The sequence below is a fragment of the Seriola lalandi genome, unplaced genomic scaffold (assembly GCF_002814215.2).
Source record: "Seriola lalandi dorsalis isolate HSWRI2012SDOR001 ecotype SW California unplaced genomic scaffold, Sedor1 jcf7180002054336, whole genome shotgun sequence".
Taxonomy (NCBI): domain Eukaryota; kingdom Metazoa; phylum Chordata; class Actinopteri; order Carangiformes; family Carangidae; genus Seriola; species Seriola lalandi.
Genome location: NW_019524889.1, coordinates 413,363 through 435,418, shown reverse-complemented (window position 1 = coordinate 435,418; position 22,056 = coordinate 413,363). Strand labels below are relative to the sequence as shown.

The window sequence follows — 22,056 nt, the reverse complement described above, 5'->3', positions numbered from 1 at the left end:
TTAAAATCTGCAGAGGTACTACTGAGCAAAATGCGAACTTTCTGTTCATTACTTGAAAAATAGTTAACGTGCAGCCGTTTTCAACCTGAGCTTCAACGTTGTGTGTATAGCAACAAATAACATCAGCGTAAGTAGTCTACAATCCATTCCTCAACAACAGAGTAGATCATGTGTCTTTTGCATTCTTCAGTGCGCATGACACACGTCTTAACTGCTTCAACTGTGCGTTTTGTCTCATTCACAGTACAGAACAAAAAATATCTAAAGAACCATTTACGGGGGCCTCAATCAGTGGATGTAAAGTTAAATGGACGAGGAAAACATCTGAGGACAGAAACTTCCCTTCATTCATCTTTATTGGGTTTTATGTTTCCGACGCACTTTTTTATTGCCATTAAACATCCTGCTTTGTTCGGACAAACTACAAGAACAATCTACAATAAATGTCATGCAAACTGTTTAACATTTATCCCTTCCGGCATTGCCTTCTCTGAGCGCTGTCCAGCTGAAGGCACTCTGGCAGCATTATAACTGTGCCTGAAGGTTGATGAGCACCATTTACCGCCCCCATACCCTATCCTCACACATCAGCTCTGCTGGTGAGATAAGCACTTTGGCCTTCAGTTGATCCGAGGGGAAACCCTGCTATCTGTATCAGATCGCCTCTCATATGCCAAGATTGTATCTTTATATGAAAATTGAGACATTCTGTGCAGCTAGTAGAACACTGTGTCTGTTGCATTTATCAGTCACAACCTGCCTGATCAACAATATAAGTCAAAATGAGTATATCATCAATAAGTATTTCTGCTGTTATGCCATTCCTGTTTATGTATCACGTTTTTTGTTTTTTCCTTTTTTTTTTAAATTTGATTAATTTAATTTTTGACCTTCAACTAAAAATGTATTTCATGAATCTGTTTTGTTTTTAAATTTCTGCATGTGTGTTTATTGTTATTATTGGGTATCAATATCCTTGGGTATTAGCAACACCCAATTAGAAATTCCTCATTATTTCTTCTCCTAAATAATCCTGAAGGCAAGAACCTTCACTTTATCGGCTGTCATCTGCGTCACAACTTAGAAAAAACATTTATCTGTCGCTGCAGTTGATGCCACGTTCAATCTATGAATCGGATGTAATTAACAGTTCAGATGCTAGGTGACAGCATGCAGGTGACCGTGGTTTACCAATAACCCCCAATGTGTCACCTCAGAGTCTGCGTTATTGTGAATTGCATTTCCACCTTGAGAATTAGATTTCCAAAGTGAGATAAAAACTAGTCCGAGAGTCGCTGCAGTCCAAAATCACCCAGACAGCGAGGTTATCAGCCAGACCCCGGCACCATGAGAATACATAGTGTCTCCCAAATCCTATTGTACCATGAAATGTCACAGCACATTAGCTACAAGAGGGATTACCCTTCCTTGAAAGTAAAAGAGGGAGGGAGGGAGGGAGCCATTGAAGGGAGATAGAGAAACAGAGGGAGCAGAGTTATACACAGGGAGCCTGTGGGAATGTGCATGTGAACACATGTGGGTGCATACAGGTAAGTGTGGGATGAATATAAACTAGTTCATGCTCTGTAACCTGTAATTGTATTTGTATAACCTTGCTAACTATTATATATTTCCATCATATATCCACTTTTCCTTCTCTCTTCTGTTCCCACTCCTTTCCTTTCCTCTATCCTCTTTTGTGCCACTGGTCATGATAATCTCTAGATCTTGATTTGGCTATGTTTATGAATTATGTACACACACACACATGCGCACACACACACACGCGCACACACACACACACACGCACGCACTCACTACATACACACACACTGCTTATCTATGACTGGGAAGTTGAGCTAGGTTGGCAGCCTGAGACCAACAGCTTGTGGCTGTACTATGGAAGAAAGCAAGAGTCTGTCTCTGTTGCTTTGTCTCTGTTTTTCCTCTCTACTTTTGTCAGCCCCCGTTTCCCTTCTGCCTGGGTTTGTCACTCAATCTGTGATTCAGCCGGACTTCCTGTCTCTGACTGACTGTTGTAAAGACTGTATGTTTTGAAACATGAGGTCCAGCCTGACTCCATTTCCTCACGTTATGTAGTGTATAGTTCCATAATCTTATTTTTACATTTTTGCAATGTAGAATATGATTAAGCTTTCTTGGGCAAGAAAACCATAAGCATGCAATAATAAAAAGTCTAATAATAAGAACCGTGGCACCCTGGCGATACAGCTCTGACAATATATATTTCAGAGCGCGGTCAGAGGGGTATTTGCTGAGAGCAATTAGAGTGAAGACTGTGGAGGATATACAGTGTGATCCAGAATGGGAAAGTGACATATGGATTTGAAGAAGTTCAATTTGTCAGTGACAAAGCCAGCTGACTCGGCTGGTCCCACTTGAATGAGGAGGGGATTCCTCCTAGTACCAGGGAGATCTTTGATCCAAATAACTCTCCTCTTATAAGCTTATTTTATAAGCTCTTCATATTTCTTTCTGCCCCCCCCCCCCTGTCTTATCTGTGCCTTCGTTCCCTCTCACTCTGACCCTCTCCTTTATTTCCTCCACTTCTCCTCTGCTGTTGCATTTTAACTTTTTTGACCCTGGCTGAACAAACCACCAGACACCTCCTCCAGACTGTAACCCACACCACCTGGGCCTGCGCCACCATAGTGTCTTTGTGAATATGAGTTGAGCTTTAGGCTCAAGTGGAGGGAGATCACAGTGTCCTTATGTAATGTGCATTATGCTATGATATGTACTCTCCCTCTTACGTATACGGTGTGCCGCTGTGCCGCTGTGCCCGCTGCAGTGTTTCTATGAGAGCAACACAGCTACATGTATGTGAACGTGGCACAGCGGGAGTGGGCAGAGAATCTTTATTGTATTTTCAGTTGTATGTTCCTCTGATTCTTCCTTTAAGTACCGGCCACTCACTCACCCAACCCGATTTTAGAACCAGATTTATTTCTGGACAGTACACAGACACAGTCACAGTACCCCATAACAACAGATATCCATTACTGGAATACATTGACTTTTGAAAATAATCCTTTGGATCAACTTACTGCAATGCAATAAGAAGACCGGTTGCAGTTTCACCTCTGTCTGGTAAGTATTTAATCCACTATGCTGCTTTTGAGATAACTAAAGCAAAACTGGAGCGTCAAATTTAGTCGTCAGTATGATCACTTCAAATATTGGACGAGAAACTGGTGGCAAATGCACCCATTTCAGCATCTGTTGAATCTGTCAGACTGAAAATAATATCATCAGGTTTCATCTGAATTCTGCACAGAACAAAAGATAATCTGCAGTTATTGTACGCCTTGTATGCAGGTGGGTCTCCCTGCGTACTGATGTGAGTGTCCCCCACGTCATTGATTTCTTCTTGAGAGAGACAGGGAGGACTAAGAGAGACCTCAGCTGAGAGGATAATTCTAGGGTTGGTATTGGTAAGAGTGCTACAGTTAGTATTTTCTGTCACAGCGGTGCACTGAATGCTCCTCCTGTTGTACTCAGAGCCCCCACTGCATCTAATCTAGCAGTTGACAGTTGCTGTGTGTGTGTGTGTGTGTGTGTGTGTGTGTGTGTGTGCATGTGCGTGTATGTGAATACATGATTTTATTGCATATACAAATACTCACAGTACATCTCATTTACGCCTACATATGTGCCTGTATGTTCTGAGTTTTTACAGTCACCATAAAATGGCATTTTGAATGTCTCACAACGTGATGTTATTTGTAGAAGACATGAACCAGAGATGAGGGATTAGTCAAAGTGAAGCGAAAGAAAACCAGACTTTTTTGATGGGAGGAAAGAGTGGGTTCAGGATTTACTGTTTTCCACAGAGTAAAATTAATGGGATTGTAATAAAACTATAAAAGTGATAATGTGTATATATATCCATTAATATGTAACTGCATATACCTGCTGCTGAATATCTAGGTAAGAAATGTAATTTGTTTATATTAAATTATGTTACAGCATCTTTTTGAAGATTCACTGAAACAAATAGATTTCAGGTGTGGTGGGGATGATTTTGGGCAACCGGCCACTTGATTACATTTGTGTAACACAGCATTGTCTCAGAATCTCCCTGAAATAAGCAATGTATATATTTCGTAGCATCATCATAGCGCCTCAAAGCCCCGAGAATAAATACTCAGGAGAGGGGGCAAAACAAAAAAACGCCAGGAGGTGGAGATAAAGAAAACATTAGACATGAAGATCAACAGAAAAGGACCGCATAATACAGTGATGTTTATATTACGATGTTTTGGGAAATCAGGCACAGCTCAGCCAACTTCTCCAGAGTTGGAGTGAGTCAGTGACCCATGAATCATAGGTCAACCCAAAAACAGCGAAATGGCAACCGGAACCCTCAGAAACACCCTCAGCCACAAATATGCAGAGTCTAAGAACAATGTCAAGCTTTGATAGGAGAGTCTTCTTAATGTACTGCACTGTCGCCCCGTAGTACATATTGCATAAAGAACATCCTCTTAATGTATAAAGTGCATTTTAATGGGTTTCAAAATGGCATCCACAAGCGTAGACGCATGTACACACATACTAACTAAGCCTATATATGCACACATCAGCTATGCACCACATACACTGAGCACGGGCGTACAAACATTCAAACATATACGCACATGGAGATATTGCCTGCCGGGTTCTTAATTATTCATACAGGAAGTTATATCAATGAAAAATGCAGATCGTGCTGTACCACATGTAGCAGACAAATGTCTCTGTCTCCTCTTATGGTTCAGCACAAATGACGGCACTGGGGTGAGGTCTGAGCTGCCCTAAACAGAGACCGAAAAAAAAAAAAAGAATTATTACGAGCTATTATTGAGCAGTGGCTTCGGTTAACGCTCAGCTTGCCGTTGCCAAAATGTGACAGGCCCCTTGACTCCTATCCATTCAACTGCATTTTTTTTAGCAATACCAGGTGAGCCTCTGCTGCTCTTTAACCATTGGCTAAAGAGCAGCAGAGTGCATGTTCAATATTTCAATATTTGAAAAAGCAAAAGGATGGATGACTCGCCAAATTCTGCAAGCTGTGTTACCACTTTTGAAGCCGTTATGTTGTCTGTTCAAGTTAAATCATGCACACCTCAAACATTTAAAACCACTTTCAATGTTATTTTTACCCTCAACTGTCAGTCTCCTACACACAGAGAGACTAACGTGGAAAGACAGCTCTGCCAGCGTCTTAGCCAATGAACTATTATTATTGGAGCCTACCTTGACTTTAAACTGTGGGGTGTCTGGGTGGGGGAGCTTGAGTATGCAGTAATTCAGCCTCCTACTGGCAGAAACTGCAAGGTTATAAGTACATTAAAAGAAATCAAGATGAAAAAACAGTAGCAACGTCTGTAATCTATTTCCCATCTCCTCGCTGAGATAAAAAAATCAGAGACACTGTAGGAATATCGCAGAGATGTCAGAGCGGCGATTAGTGTTCTCAGTGCTGTTATAGTGGCTGCGTTAGCTCTGCTAATCTGCTGCTTTATTGTGCAGCTGCACCAATATCAGCAGCAGAGTAACTGCATCCAACAGTTGCACACACAAACCCTATTTGAACATCCTCAACACTGTCACACAAGTACTACTTTCTCACACACACACACACACACACACACACACACACTCAGTGCATAGTGCACTGAAAGGCCAGGCAGTACAGCACGCCTCAGTAGTGTGTGCCAGCCTAATCTAGTCAGGCCTTTTATCCCATCTCCTCCCTCAACTTCCACTTAAATCAACACTTCACTGAGAGCTACAAAGCTAGTTTGCACCCTCCACACACACGTGCACACACTTTACTTCTCCTCCTTCGTTGTTCATCTCTGTTTATGTCTCACTTTGGCGCTCTCGCCTCATCTCTCTGTGGCTCAGGCGCAAGCAGAAACACACACCTCACACGCACACTCTTGAACACGCACAGACTCACACAGGCGCGCATGGACGGTCACACACTGAAATATACTTGTACACGACACACATTCTCACACAACTTTCGAAAAAGGCTGGTAGTCTCTGAGGAGAGCCGGTAGTGTGAATGAATAGACGCTGAATGTGCCTTAACAATCTGTGCCCAGTCAGCTGCGTTGGCCACTGCCCAGGCTGAGAGTTGGTACCCCAGAAAATAATTATCCACTGAACAAAAGCATGACTATTCTGGCTGGCATTATAGAGGTCTCCCTGAACTCCATGTATACTGATTCAGTCAGCAAGTCCTCATACCTAAATAATAAAAAAAAAAAGGTCACTATGCAGACAAACCACTGTCCCTAAATAAAAAAAAGCACATTTTACTGAATTGCCCCTGGTTAAGATTAGGGAAATATTTTCATAGTTAAAAGTACAGTAAGAGGACGACGTGCACCTGTCATCAGGAAAATGTAACCACAGGTCAATTTATGCATATGAAGGACCGGAGCTGTTGTCTTCGAGTGAGGACAGCCTTGAGGTAGCTGTCGAGAACTTCCCAAATGTTTCTTCACAGATGGGGCGGAGTCAGGAGCCAAAAGCAGCAGACCTACAGGAAGCAACTTACTGTAACGCCGCAGACATGTTTTTGTTTATACGTTTTGGTGCCTTTATTCATAAATGTCAAGCTCAAAATGTCACAAACACCAGATGAGCCTGCCAACAAACAACACAACATGGTGATTTGGTGTTACACTATCTTTAGCAAATCACTGGCATATGAGTCGGCACACACACGCAAGCAATCTTGCCCTCACACACTCACACACACACAGTAGAAAATACAAACAGCTTACTTTCAAGTGTCATTAGTGACCATTCACTTTGGACGTGCTCCCTGCAATCAGCAACGGACTATGTTTGGACTGCCCTAAACACGCATGCCCATACACACTGACACACACTCACACACACAAGCACGAACAGTTACGTAGACGGCTCTGATAAAAAGCATGAGAGCTACGAAAAGTAATTTGACTGAGGCCCAACAAAAGGAGTGTTTTCACAGGATAATCCCAGGCTGGGACTGCAGGGGTTCTGTGTGTGAGTGTGTGTTTGTGCGTGTGTACCAGAACCCTGGAGAGTGGGTGTCTACGTTTGTATATTTGTACTAGTGCAATTGTGTGTGTGTGTCGGTGTGGGATCAAGCTGAGCAGGGAGGGTTTTATTCAGGATTTCATTAGCAGGGAATAGGAGATGTTGGCCTGGTCAGCCACCTCTGGCTCAGGGACAAGAGTGTGTCTGTAACAGCTAAACTGTCTGTGAGGGCAAACACTGTGGCAGTTTTATAGAGTTTAACTGTGTTTCTTTTATAAATTCCCCCTCAGACTGAGAAAGAAAGAGTGCAGAGGTTGAGCTCCAGAGTTTATTCACACTTGGAGCTGTCCTACAGTGCCTCCGGATAAACAAAAAGATGCTTCTTATGTGCTTGCAAGCGCTTTAAAGTGACACAGATTTAAACACTATCCGTGGTAAGGTGAGACACTGGAGTATCGAGGAGAAAGCACTGTGTGTGCTCAGGCTGAATATTTTCCTGAGGTTTGGAAATAATGTATTATTCTTTTCTACAGAAACAGTTCATTTTTGCTGTTAGCCTTAAACATTAATTATTTGGATAAAACAATATTCCTGATTTAAAAAAATATATTCCATTTATAAAAAAAAAAAAACACTTGCACAATGTCAAGCATGCAGAATATTGATCTTCTGTTTTTTGCCACATCCTCTTACCAGAATGGACATGTCAGAGTGGTTCTACTGGAAATAATGATAAGCTCTTTTAGTGGTGAGCTGAAATAATCACTCTGTGCGCTGAGTCCTACACATGGAGCCATTTGGAGGAGGATTTCATCCAGTTGTTTGGGTGGTTTAAGGTGTGGGACCAGCAATAATTCTGCATGCTTGGGGGGTTGGAGGTATTTGGTAAATGTTCTGCACATTTTATCTTTAGGTTACTGATTTTGCATGTTGTTGCTAAATTTAATGTGGTTAGGAGATGGCAGCTTTCCCTCATTACATACATTAGTCTTCCGCACGGACTAGTACATGAATTCTAGCAGATACACAAGCACATGCACATGCGTAAAATCCTGGAGATCCTGGAGTCCTGCAGTTATTTGGCCCAGAAAAGACTTTGGTAAGAAATCCCTGCAAATACTAGGATCTAATTATGTGGGCTTTCACTGTAGTGTCTGCTTTAAGGTTTACCATAAGTGATTGCAAAGTAAATATGTGTAAAACACGGGCGTTGCGTTATATTACAAGGTAGAGCTGAAAATCTAACCCCTAAATGCTTGAGTTGGATTTATAGTTGCTGCAAGGGGCTAACAAGAGTCTTGCTGTTAATACCCACAGTGTAGGTTTTGACTTATAGTTGAGCACCACATTTTACCCATTGACAGCTCCATCACAACACTCGATGGGTGTATTAATTACAGAAGTAATTAAAGATGTATGCTTTAATTATATTCTCCGCATTAACAATGTTGACATTCTTTTACTAACTTTGTGATGCATGAAAAGCTGGAAAGTTCCGCTTCGATTTGTTAATAAATATGAGACTTTTTTTCCAAGCAAAATTCTTATCGTCCACAAGTAGCGTGGTATTTTTGTTTGTGATCGACTGTCTTTGTGTTTACGCATTGAGAACCTTGAGTTTGGAATAGAGAATGCTAACAGATGTCAACTATAATATATGTATGAAATACAATTTATACAGCCTTTACGTCATTGCTGTGGCTTCACCCGACCTGTGTTTATTGAGACCATGCGTTTCCATCAACTGCCAGAGAAAGACAAACATTTCAGGGGTTCAAATCCACAGGTGATTACAGACACTCTAAAGAAACTCTTTGAGGGTTTCTTCCATTATATGAAGCAAAGGATATCCAGTGGAGTCTCTTTCACATCTTCTCCATTGAAAAGTCAGACTCTCTTTACAACTGGTGTCACTACCCTTTCACTCTCTCCTTTTTTCAGAAATGGCTGCACTAAACATCTCCAGCCCTTTGGAGGACGTTAAAAGGCCTTCTGTGAAATGTAAGTAAACTGAGAGTAAACTGGTAAAAGACAGAATTACTGGAATGAGGTTAGAGATCACAGGTCTATTCTATTTAATCGTGTAAAGGCATTCAGGTTGTAGAATTTTTTTTTAACATGTGTCACCTGCGCTGCCTTGAGACAAGAATAGATAAAGTAACAGATACAGGGAGAAGAGTGAGAATGAGAAAGGAATAGAGAGTGGAGAGCGAGAGAGAAGGAAGCAACAGCAAAGTAGGAAAAGGAACAACATATGGAGGAAAATCCCCCAGGCCATTCTTTCAATTATCTCTCTGATCCCTGGTGTAAGGATCACTCGCCCACCAACGCACAAACCCTCACACCTCACCCCGTCACACGGTCTCACCAGGGAGTTAACACAATGAACGAAAAATGAGAATAAGAAATGTGCCGACCGAATCCGCACATCAACAGCAATAATGACATCTCCCATTTAATGCACAGAATGCATGCAAATAATGGTCAAATATTATAGATGAATATGTTTTCATTATGTAAATATATTTGTTCTGTGACAACAAAGTGTTGTCACATTTCACATTTACATCCTATAAGAAACAGTCTGGATAAAATCCAGACGTGCTCAACATAGGATTTTTTTGTCGTTGAACAAATGAGAGATCAGCTTTATAGATTTTTGGCCCTTTTTATTTTTTTTTTCAACATACTTTGGCCCCAGACAACCCTGAATATAAAAAGTACTTTAGAAAATGAATGAATAAATGTGACTAAAAGATGATGGGCTAATTAAATTTAAAATTCATTATAGATAATTAAATAGCTGTCGTTAGGTCTGAACTACATATGTCATACAATTTAGCGGGCTTTAATGAAAAATATAATTTTATTCATCAAGAAACAAAAGAAGCATCTGAACTATACGCACTGCTTCAATTTGTGTGTCACTTAAAGAAGGAGATATTGAAATTCGTAATGTCAGCGTATTCGAGCCTGTACTGTCAGAGCAGGTGTAATGACTATGATCAATATCTGCTCATTTGTAGCGCACGGGCTGACCCTTGTCCCTTGCCCACATTCTGTGTAAACAGCTTGACATGAGGATATCATGGGTCAATGCGTTTGGTGTAAAAAAAAAAAAAAAAGAGCCCCCACACAACATACACCCTTGAGCTAGGAACAGGCCTCGAGATAACTGAAACAAACATGGACAAGAATCCCAATACGTCTTAGTTGACCAGATCACATACATTTTATATCTCAACAGAGGAATGAGAAAGAAAAAAATAATGAGAAAGGAGCATATTTTGGATGCGTAAATACAGAGGACAATACTTTAAACTACAGGCAGACTATAAATAGAGTTGCATTGCTAGCAGTTGGGATTCAACATCTTCATCGTTTGCTTTACTAATATATGCTTTAACGGAGGTTAAGTTCTACATTTGGGTGAGATAGATGGGGAGATATAAACAACAATAACTATTAACTAAACAGTAAACACCAGTTTTAAAAAGCAAAAGTATTTCTCTCACTTATAGATTTGATGTTCCAGATGCTCCAGTTCCAGGTGAGACAACACAAGTTACCTGTTTACCTGTTTTTACCCAGTTAAAAAATAAAAACAATCAAGCCTACTGAAAATAATCCAGATTATCATGTAGTTAAATTTCAATATTTCCAAACTGTATTCATCTTTCAACCTTGAACTTTAGACAGTTTCCTGAGCATTCTGTAGTTACTGTATATTTGAAGGCCACAACCCATATAATGCAGAGATACTAGTATTTAAATCTCCCTCTATCTCCAAAAACTAGATCAGCCTCATCGCCAGGGGCCATACCCTCTGCACTGAATTACTCACACACACACACACACACACACACACACACACACACACACACACACACACACACACACACACACACGAAATAGCTAACAGCTAGAGGTTGTGCTCTTTGTCTCTCCCTTTTCATTCCACCAATAAAGTCTTTGTCAGGCACTTAGCACGATGTTCTAAAAGCCGGCACACTGATGGCCAGAGCTGTAGATCTCAAAGAGCTGTGACATTTTTTTAAGCCCTCACCGTTTCACTTGCTGCTTGTTGTAAGTAAATTTAGCTCTAAATTTGTCAAAACATCTGCGTACTTACTGGAATTATGTTTGCTGCCAGACAATATTAGATCATTGGACATTCTATCAGGAAGTGTTGGGGACTATTGGAGCCCTCAGCAATTTCCGTGGTGTAGCTGTTTGAGGTAAAGGGCTCTGACAGGAGCTTTTAAGAGGCAGAGAATCCATTAGACAAGGGTCGCTACAAAGTGGCCAACTATTAAAAATGCAGCAGCACCATTATTCCCTGACCCAGCCAACAACTCTGTCTTCTTCACTGCATCACTCTTTATTTCCCTTTGGATCTCTATCTCTTTTTTTTTTCCTTCTTCTTCTTCTTCTTCTTCTGGATTCTTTTCTCTACAGCCATCTGTTCTCTTTTTGGTATACTGCACTGTACTCTCGCTCACATCCCTTCTTCTACTCTATCCTCCATTCTCTCTCCCTCCTCCACATATTTTTCTATTACAAAACTGGCAGGGGTGAGCCTCTCTCACCCCTCTGTGCATGCGCCGACCCGCTGAAGCTTTTTCACTCCTATTTAACATAGCGAGGCACTGGTCAGCGTCCGCTACTGTACTGGGACAAGAATAGAACAGCCCACGGAGAATAATAAATGGACATATATGGGTGGTTAGGAGAGTCCCTTTTAAGCAGTAAAAACTACCCATGCCCGGCAAACTGAACAGATGGTTGGAGAGAGAGAGAGAGAGAGAGAGAGAGAGAGCCCAGAACACAGTGGGAGAGAGGCAGAGAGAAAGAAGGGAGAGTGTTGGGTAGGGCATTAGAAGAAGGCAACATAAGGCCCTTCTCTATTCTCTACAGTGGCATATGATGCTATCAAGAGCAGAGCGGAGATGCAAACAGAATCGCTGGGTCTTAAACAACAAGCACATGATAATATTGTCGGTTGTAAAACTACAACTGATGCAGGCAGACAGATGTGTGAGGAGAAACAGAGCATGAGCAGAATGCATGCTGGGCTATAAAGCCTATAACCTCTGTTTACTTTGCAGACTACACACACACACACACACTATTCAGTTTCTGTATGTGTGTGTGATGTGTGCTGCATAATTTATGGTTGCTGTTTCTGCTAAGGCGAGGTACTTTATGTTTGACAGGAGGAGGAACAGAAGCTCCGAAGGAAACAAGGAAGGAAGAAAGGAAGTAGTGTGAAAGGGAGTATGGGAAAAAAAAAAAAAGATCAGTGGATGAGTTAATCAATTTTTTGGTGTCCTCTTTGTGTTTACACATGCGTTATCTCCATGTTGTGTGTGTCCCTCTCAGCCCCCCTGCCTTTATGATGTTTACTCATCACAGCAAAGCCAACCACTGACCACATTTATCTAGCGCATAATAGAGAGTAATTGATTGTGAAAAGCTCATTTTTGAAGGGATGGAATATTCTATTTAGATGTCCGGGCATGTCCGCATGTGTCATTACTTTGATATCAGCTGAATGCTGTTTCTCATTACCCTAATTAAAGCTCCTTGTGTGCCGCTGAGCATATTAGCACACTGATCTGCAGCAAACTACTGATCGGCTGGTTGATAATGCTTTTTTTTTATTTTTATTTTTTTTCCTTCAGCCTCTCTCTTATCTTGCTCTCAGTGATTATTATCACAGATTCACATCCTCGGTCAATCATCATCAGAAGCTGAAAAGATAAAAAACTTGAATAACTCTACTTCTCCACGTATGCATATACAGATGAAAGTTCTCACACAGGCGTATGTATAGAGACGTAAAATCACATGCAAAGTCAAAGTAGAGTAAATGTTTGAGATAAGGGAAATGAGGCATAAGGGGAGGATGAGATGGACTCGAAGGTATCACACAAATTTTACTATTTTAACCAAAAGATAAGAGGAGCGTCTGACTTATCTACGGAAGAGTCCAGAAGATTAAACGTATAAAAATGTTTTCAAATTTCTCATAATCAGAAGCGTCACAGTGGAAAAAACCCAATGTTTGTAACAAGACACATTTGCCCTGTCTAAACCAAACAGTCAAATATGGATTTCACTTTTCCACTTCTTTAAAAAGGCAGCCACGTCAGAGTTTGTTGTTAGCGCAGTGAATTTCGCTGTGATGACGCATCTCACCACAACCGCAGGAAAATGTCACAGAAACAAACACAAGCTACGGTAATTTGTTTTGCACTTTGATTTGATCCAATTAGAGATTTCACAGTATATGTGTGCTGCAAAATGTAAGAAAAATGCTTTAGTAGATTAGTAACTCATGCCCTCTACACAACAGAGCGGGTATCTACAGTATGCCAGCTGAAACCAGCTGACAGGTGCAATTAAGAAAATCCCAAACATTGATTGTACTTAAGAATGATAGATTTCAGCCATAGCGTGTCCCTCCAGCTACAGCTTCTGGTTAAATTTTAACAAATCACACAGAGAAAGCAACAATGCAGCTGCGCTTGAGCATTAACCCTCCCCATGATCCCCTCCAACCCGCTTACATCCATGATTAAGGGCCACGGGGCTCACATAAGAGGGCATGCTGTCCCTCCCCTGCACCCCCCCTGCTAATGTATACTAACTGTACCTACGGCCCATTATGGAGGCAAAGCAAGAGCAATTCTCTGTTTAATAGCCTCACATTTACACACACTCTGTCATCTGTCTAAGGATTGTTAGTTTAAGATAGTCATTTCATAACAGCCTTTGTGTGAAGGTGGTGCATGTGTGCATGAGTGTGTCCTATTGTAGGGCAGTGATGGCAGCAGACACACACACACACACACACACACACACACGACTGATTTCCACAGGAGGAGAGCCTCAAGTCTCTGGAATCAAGATTAATAAGAGGCCATTTACATCTCCAATCAGATCAGTGAGCGAGAGAGACAGAAGAGTGAGAGAGAGAGAGAGAGAGGTGGAAAGTGTGAAACAGAGCTAAAAAGAGACCACACAATAAATACAACCGCTAATTCTTTGTCTGCTTTTGTCCATTGTACACAAAGAGCCTGAAAACCACCTGCACACATACATACACACCCACAAACATTTACACACCCCTGCTCACTCTCACACACACATTCCTCATATCAGAGAGCAGATCAAACACTGGGCTGTTGTCAAGGTCCATAAAGATGTATAACTGAGCTATTCCATGGGGCCCCTGACACACACACACACACGCACACGCACGCGCACGCACGCGCACACACACACACACACACACACACACACACACACACACACACACACAGAACTGTTCTTCTGGGACCTACAGAGCTTTAATGACAGCAAGCTGCACTGAGAAGGGGTCAGGCAGGAGAGTCAATGTTCAGAGGCCACACACACGCAGACACACATTCGCATTACCTCACACAGCATACTCGCCTGCACTTATACACACACAAAAGAGAGCAGATAAATTCAGCTCACGCTCACACATGCACTGACGGACAAAGTTACAGGCTCATGTACATTGGCGGATACAAAGCTGACATACAGATGCAGTTTTTATTCATATGAGGATGTATATGCAAACACACACACACACACACACACACACACACACACACACGCAGGCACAGCCGTGAAGGAACACTGGGGAAGGTAGGATCCAATTTGATTTGACCTTGACAGCACAGAGGGAGGAAGGGACAGAGGGAGGGAGGGAGGGATGGATGGAGTACAAGGAATGAAGTGATGGTCTGGGCCAGATGCCTGTTGCAGATACTTGAGAGAAATGAGATGACCTTGAACTGATGGCGACAAATCATAGAACAAGAGACAGCGGTGTGACACGGTGACATCTGTACGCATAAAACGATGTGAATGACGTGCATCAAATGTTGAAGTTAATCTAACATACATGTGCATGCGGCATAATATCTTGTGTAATAAACCTAAAATCAAATATTTTCCTGGATGCGCCTGCGTTCACTGACCAGGCCGATGAGAACTGCTGCTCCTTTATAATGACAACAATTAGGAGAAGGCTTTTAAGTTCAACAACGCCGTAAATATGCAGTGTCAATGCAAAATTAATGATGAAAATGCTCCAGAAACTCTGGCTGTTGAAGTTTTTTTAAAGAATGATTTGTCAAAAAATTCAAGATCAATTTAACGCTGTCATTTTAATTCATCCTGTTGAGGGAAAAATATATAACAAAAAACAGTTTTGCTGAGAGACAATTACCACAGATCTCCGGAGTTTCTTACATTGGCGGGACATTTTTAAAACACGGTTTACTGTATATTATCCAGCTGCAGATGTGCATTTCCTCTTACAGATTAGCAAACAAAAAGGCCTGCTTATCACTGGAGACGTTGTTTATTACAACCAAATCACAGATGTGCATTAGCAAACCGTTCCCAGCTTCTGTTTGTTCATCTTGAGCACATTCTTAAGAACATCAGACAGCCCCCAGATGTGAATGTGTGCAGCTTTGAGATCAGCAGATAAGTGGAAAATGTTGACACGCTGCAAACACAATCCGCGCCGCAAATGTATCCCACAGTTAACTGGGACTATTAATTTTATTTTCTAAACTAAAGCTGAAGATCTGTTGCAGTAAATTGGTTTCATTTTTTGCAGAATAAAACACTTTAGTCAGTACTTGACTGAGCTGAGTTATTTTGATCTGTATCAGCTTTATTAAGCCAGATAAAATTCCGAACCTTTGTCTATTGTGCCTCGGTGCTCTCCATCACCACCAGCTCTCATATGTGCAGTAATTGTCGTAAACTGACATTATCCACAACTTGTGGCAAGTGAGGCGTGTGTTATAAAAAGTTAACAAGCAGTGGAAACGTCTTCAATATGGAACCATTTTCAATTGGAAAATGAAAGCAGCCTAACGTTCACTTGTAATCTTTTCTTTGTTCTCTTTGCGAGGCGGCAGTAACAGCTTCTCTCAACGTGACAAATTGGATATCGTAAGACTTTTAATTCTGATTGTCCTTTAAATGTTATTTTTAGTCTATTCGGTCTTTTTGGTCAGTGGTTTTTGTAATCACAAGAGATATTTATAGTTTTACAGTTTGCTATTGTTTAAATGAGAAACATTTGAGCACGCAGATGCAGAGCTATTGGTGATTTCTAAACTGCCTTCATTTTAATAATTGTATGAGATTTTGCTGTATGCACATTATTAAATAACTCGGAATGAGGTTTATAGCAAAAAGAAACTTGTTTGAGACTAAACTACCAATGTGTAGTTTGCTCAACAGAATCTGCGATGTTATGCTATTGGCCTGCAAATGCATCATGCAGTCTGAGTTTGGTTCAAGGTTCAACGTATTTTTAGCAGTGGAGCATTTTCTTACCTGCTCTTCCCACACTGTGTCCACCCTGTAGCATGATCTCTCTATTCTCACTGCATCCCACTCCTACACTTTTATCTTTGCTTCTCCCTCCATCTCTCTTGCCAGCTGACATGTACACATTTACTAAATATTGCAGCAAACCTGCCAACCCCTCACACTTACTATCACACGAAAGAAAGAAAAGAAAAAAACAAACAAACAAATGAATCACAGCAGACAAAGAGAATGGCAGGCCGGGCGATATGATGCAGGAGCAATTGATCAGGCCACAGTAATCCATTTTCTTCGTCTTGGTGGTGGAGGGCTCAGAGAGAGAAGTGTGGTGTGTGTGTTAGTATTTGTGTATATGTGGGTGCACGCTCTGTGTGAGTAAGAGAATTGGAATAAAACTGAAAGCACAAAAGAATAAAAACTGAGCTCAGTTTTCAGTAATCAGATCAGCAGATTGGGTTCCATCAACCTTGTCTACAACATGCTATCATGAGCTGGGGATGGCCAGTGAATGGACGGGTAGAGGGTGGGGGTGGAGGGGGGTTGACAGAGAGCGGGAGAGGGACAAAGTAGGAGAGAAAGCAAGGGCTGAGAGGGAAGGGTGGGCCTCATGCCCTGAACTTGAACTTGGAGCTGGTGGGGTCGCAGAGAGGAGGATGGGGTCAAGCGCTCAGAGTGGATGGAAAAAGAAAAAACCAGCTGAGTGACACCAATATCTCCCTGCTCAGAGACAGATGGGGGAGAGGGGGACATGGTGCCATTTAGCAAGCTGACTTGTGAGGCAATTTCACTGTCTATCTCTGTGCTGTTTCAAACTGTATCAGCACAGGACGTAAAGTGTGTTGATTCTGGTCTTTCCCTGGCTTGGTAAAACACATCGGAAGACATGACATCGGAAAAAAAGAATTTTGTCCTAATCTGGTACCGACAGCAACAAATTACGTAGAAGGTATTAAGCTCATAAACAGAGGGGTTGCAAGATGATTTTAAGATGGTTACATGATGAAACACTAATGTGTATTTGCAACACACAAACACGTTTATTCCCTTTGGGTTAGAGGGGTAAAATAGGTCAACCTTGCTGACCATCCTACCTTGGTCTGGAGATAGTGGGGGTAGTAGTAGGTGTAGTGGGGGTACATTGGCTGCTGCTCCAAACGTTTTCCCATGTAGCTGGAATCCAATTGAAGGTCCTGGAGGCTGGAGAGAGAAGCTCACAGGTGGGGTACGATCACTCCAAGGGGCTGGCCTGGATCCTTCAGACGACTGTTTCCAAGAGTCGAGGGATGCAGAGAGAGAACGCTCTCCTCTTACTGACGTGTGTGTGTGTGTGTGATAAACGCACGGAGGAAGGGATGGATAGGAGGACAGTTAGTACTTGGGATATTAGTCTGTCTACTTGTCTGGGAGCTCAGAGGGAACCTCACAAAACAATTCTTCCTGTGGGTCTGGAAAAAGAGACAGAGAGAAGAATCTGGAGTGGCAGCAGAAAAGAGGTTTGGGAAGACGGAGGTGGAGGGTGAGGAAAGGAAGATATGAAAGGATAGTAGGAGGCAATACAGGAAACAATAGGGGAGATTAAATAGCAGGACGGAGAGAGGGTAAAAGGAGAGGGAAGAAGAAGAAGAAGAGGATGACGAGGAGGAGGAAAGAAGGAATGGATGGGAATCGGTTGCCGGTTCCGTGCACTCTCCGCTCTAAAAATCAGACTCACTCTTCTTCTTCTCTGCTGCCCTGAACATGCCCCTTCAATTTCCAGTGTCTCTCTCTCTCTGCTTGTCTCCCTCCGTCTCTTTCTCTCTTCCTGTGTATCCGTTTCCCTGTCTCGTTCTTCCTCCCTCTCTCTCACACACACACCAGACGAGACCCTGATCCCACTGGGAGCTCGGCTGTATCCTGGAGAACGCACGCTGTCCTCTGCTCTATCCTCAAAAGACAGTGAAATCAGCGATGAACTCACACATGGATGTGGAGCTAGAGAGAGAAGAGGAGGAGAGGAGGAGGAGGAGGAGGAGGAGAGAGGGTGGTCTGGAGCTGAAGCTGTGACTGCCTTTTTCCTCACTCTCTCTTACTCCCTCCCTCTTTTGTTAAGCTCTGGGGATAGATAGGTAGATATCGCTGGAGCCCGGCGTGGAGGATGAGCAAAAAGAAAAAGCCTGGGTAAAAACTCCTCTCAGTCAGGAAGAAGCAGATAGCCTTATCCAGACGCGCACTCACACAGAGGAAAATCCCTTCTGATCCACAAGGTGCCTCCTCCAACTCTCTTCCCTTTTCTTCTCTTCCCCTCTGCAATCCTTCTCTTTCTTCTCAAGCTCTCTCCCTGACGGTTTGCTTCCCACTGCGCCTGGCAGCCGTCACTGTGTGTGTGTGGTGGTGGTGCTGGTGGTGGTGGCGGCAGCAGCGGCGGCGGCTGTGGTGGTGGTTGTGGAGGTGGTGGTGGTGGTGTGTGCGTGTGGTATGTGTGTGACTGTGCATGTAACTGAGAGGGGAGTGTGTTTGTGTGGCTGTTGCCGTCTGCTCCACTCTGCGTGCAGAGGCATAGAGGGGCTCGGCTTCAGCGCAGCTACGCTCCTCCCTCCTTCTCTCTCTCCCTCTCTCTGTCTGTGTCTCTCGCCCTCTGTGTTTTTCATGGAACTATAGAGCAGTGGGAGTGGTTGGTCCTGCCCTCGTTCAAGCCCTGGGGTGGGTGTGTGTGTGTGTGTGTGTGTGTACTAAATAGAAACTGAGAGAAAAGGAGAGAGACAGAGATGGGCTGTTCTTGCAGGCAGGGAGGCGGAGCTGAAGAGCAGGAGCTGGGGTAAAGGGTGAGAAGAGGATACACAAGAAATAGAATTTGGAAACAGAGGGGCCCCCCTACTGGCACTCTATAGGGGCAACAATGGCATAGTTTCCATAATAAAAGTCTTTGGATTCCTTAAACTGAGCAACATATTTTTCAATTCCATCTGAGCTATTATTTAAGGCTAATCTCTATTATACAACATCACACAATCAGATGACACATACACAGATAAGCAGATGCATGAACACAGGTCTGAATGACCCTCCAAAATGTGTGGTTGACTGCACACAGCGATGCTCCATTCACACATGCCCAGTGAAGGGCCCAACATAGAGTGTGTATGTAGTTCAACGGTTAGGTGGCACAGTGACCCACTGACACAGTGCTGCCTGTTATGTGATGTAACCAGGTTTAAGTAGAGCTCTTACGTAAGCACAGTGAGCCATGCATGAAAAGGCAGCTCTGCCCTCTGACTGCAGCTGTGCGCGTGTGAAAAAGAGACAAGGGTTGGCAGACAATGCAAGTTCACTGCAGTGGAAAAGGTGCACAAGAACAGAATGCAAACGCAGAACCTTTCTCTAAGATAAGGGCTTTATTTCTTGTGGGCAATTAAACTACTTTGCAGGCTGTGATGCAAACACGCATTGCCGTCTTTGTGCTATTGTGTCCTCGTATTAGAGTTTTCTGTCACTATGCCCACGTGTCTGTCTGTATTTTTATAGCCTTCCTATGTCAGCTTTAACAATAAACACTAAGGATATGTTTGGCTCAGAGGCGTGCTTAACAACAAAACATCATTCAGTGCAACATATAGAAGGTTGTTGTGTAAAAATTAAAAATACAAGTTATGTCAGGCGCCTACAACACAGCGTCTCCTGAAGACATCTCAAAAGTTCTCAAAAGTGATTTTGACGATTCTGCTTCTTTGACCACTCGACAACAAATACATCCAACATGTCTGATCCAGATTAGGACCACACAGATGTGATAGAGAGCAAGGACAGTTATTCAACTGAAACCAACTCCCTCACAACATACTAACCAGTGTAAAGTAGCCATGTGCAGAGATGCTATTGAGAGGTGGCTGAACATTGTCTGCACCACTGATGACGACAGTGTTATAGTTCCCCTAAAAAAAACAACAACTGTGCAACTACAGCGGTGTCTCTGTAGATTGCCACTGGTTTCCAGTTAATCAAGAGGATTTTTACTTGACTCTTGCCTTGTCTTACCTCAGCACTGGTGTGTGAAGGCAGCTGTCTGAGTCATAACCTATAACACACTACAACGGTAACATCATGTCTGGAGGCGAGCCTGGACAAGCTGAGAATCACTTTCATTTTCTGTTTCTTTCTTTTTTTGGCTGTATTGCCTTGATAACCACGTGACAAAATTATTTATTCCTCAGACTGAAACAAGTGTGTCATCAGGACTGCTTACATTACATGCTGTGATTTGTATACGGTTATTATTTTCAGCTATGCGTTAATAGTCAGTCTTTGTAATTGTCTATTTGTATCAATATTGATTATGTTTAATATGGTGGTGTGCTGGGGTTTTTTTTCTTGTTGTGTCCTGTTAATTATGCAGTGGTTACATTTTCCCATGGGAATAATTACAGTTGCTCTAATCAGATATTATGTTCTGCTATATATTTGCTTTAGTTTAACCTTGAGAAATATATATATACTGTATATATAACCAGTGGCTTTTACATCTGAAGAACCTTGTAATAGAATGTTTCATGATCATACTTATCAGTTACAGCAGCAGCAGAGATTTCTTCTGTCACCCAAAGGAGCACAGACAGGAAGTTAGTCATCAGCTAAATGGCTGCTTGGCCTATATAGGGTATGGTGGAGTCAAAGCAAAATGGAAGTCAAGAAGTGACTCAGCCAACAAGGGTGCGCAGCTGTAGCAGGTTGAAGCCATCAGATGACAAGTAGTTAAGATAAGCCCAAATGTAACACAGCAACTATGCTCTTACGCTAATAGTGACGCACGTCCCTGCCTCTGCACGCATACTCGTTGAATGAAAAGCTGCTTCTAATTGCAGATCAATGGCATTAGTCAATAATTAAATATTAAGTAAAACTGCCCAAAGTTACCATCATGTGCTGGAAGACCCAGAGAATGGGTGTGTGGCGAACACTGAGGTCAAGTTGGGGTGGTGGAAAAGTCGATGAAGCTTACCATCTTTACTCAATGACACTCAATCTATATTTTGATGAAAATAATATCAGCTAGTTCTCAAGGCCACCCTATATTTTATATAATATATAATATTATATGTATTATATAATAAAATATATTTTTCTACATTCTGTATAGGCTTCCGCTCAGTGAATAAAATAATGCTCCTCTGGCTCACAGAGGAGTTTCTGCATGAGCTAATTTCGCAGTAATTCCAGCCTGAAGTTAGCAGTGAAATATATAAGCATGTTGAAGAGCCACTGCAAGAAAAAAAAAACAGGCTGTATTGATTATATTGCACTTGTAGTTCAGGAGCGTGCATTCCTAACTCTTTGCAGTCAGAAGGGTTATACGCACACAGAGCAGTTTGATGGAGGATGGTTATACATTCATTCAACGGCAATACGCAAGGAATGCCAAATGACAGAGGGATACAGGGAGATTGTGAGTGTGTGTGTGTGTGTGTGTGTGTGTGTGTGTGTGTGTGTGTGTGTGTGTGTGTGTGTCTGTGTGTCTACTATATATGAGTAGCACAGCAGCCAAAGTTGTCATGAAAAATTAAGATTCTGCTGACACTGCAGTTTGGGGAAACAAAGAGAGAGAATTGATTCTTCCAACTGCACAGTTCACTCCTATTATGAGAAGCACAA

At 42.3% G+C, this 22,056-nt stretch overlaps 1 protein-coding gene across 3 annotated transcripts in view; it reads right to left on the bottom strand.

Moving 5' to 3' along the window:
• The window catches only part of LOC111655937 (RNA-binding motif, single-stranded-interacting protein 3), a 112,996-nt gene extending 94,035 nt beyond the window's left edge, over nucleotides 1-18,961 (bottom strand). For 2 of the 3 annotated variants that reach the window (XM_023407505.2, XM_087174293.1), the window contains exon 1: nucleotides 17,526-18,961. In XM_023407505.2, coding sequence (XP_023263273.1) covers nucleotides 17,526-17,600 — 75 coding nt within the window. In that variant the 5' untranslated portion in view covers nucleotides 17,601-18,961. The remainder of the gene's footprint in view (nucleotides 1-17,525) is intronic. The other variant, XM_023407504.2, reaches the window with a different exon arrangement.
• Nucleotides 18,962-22,056: the final 3,095 nt, after the last annotated feature.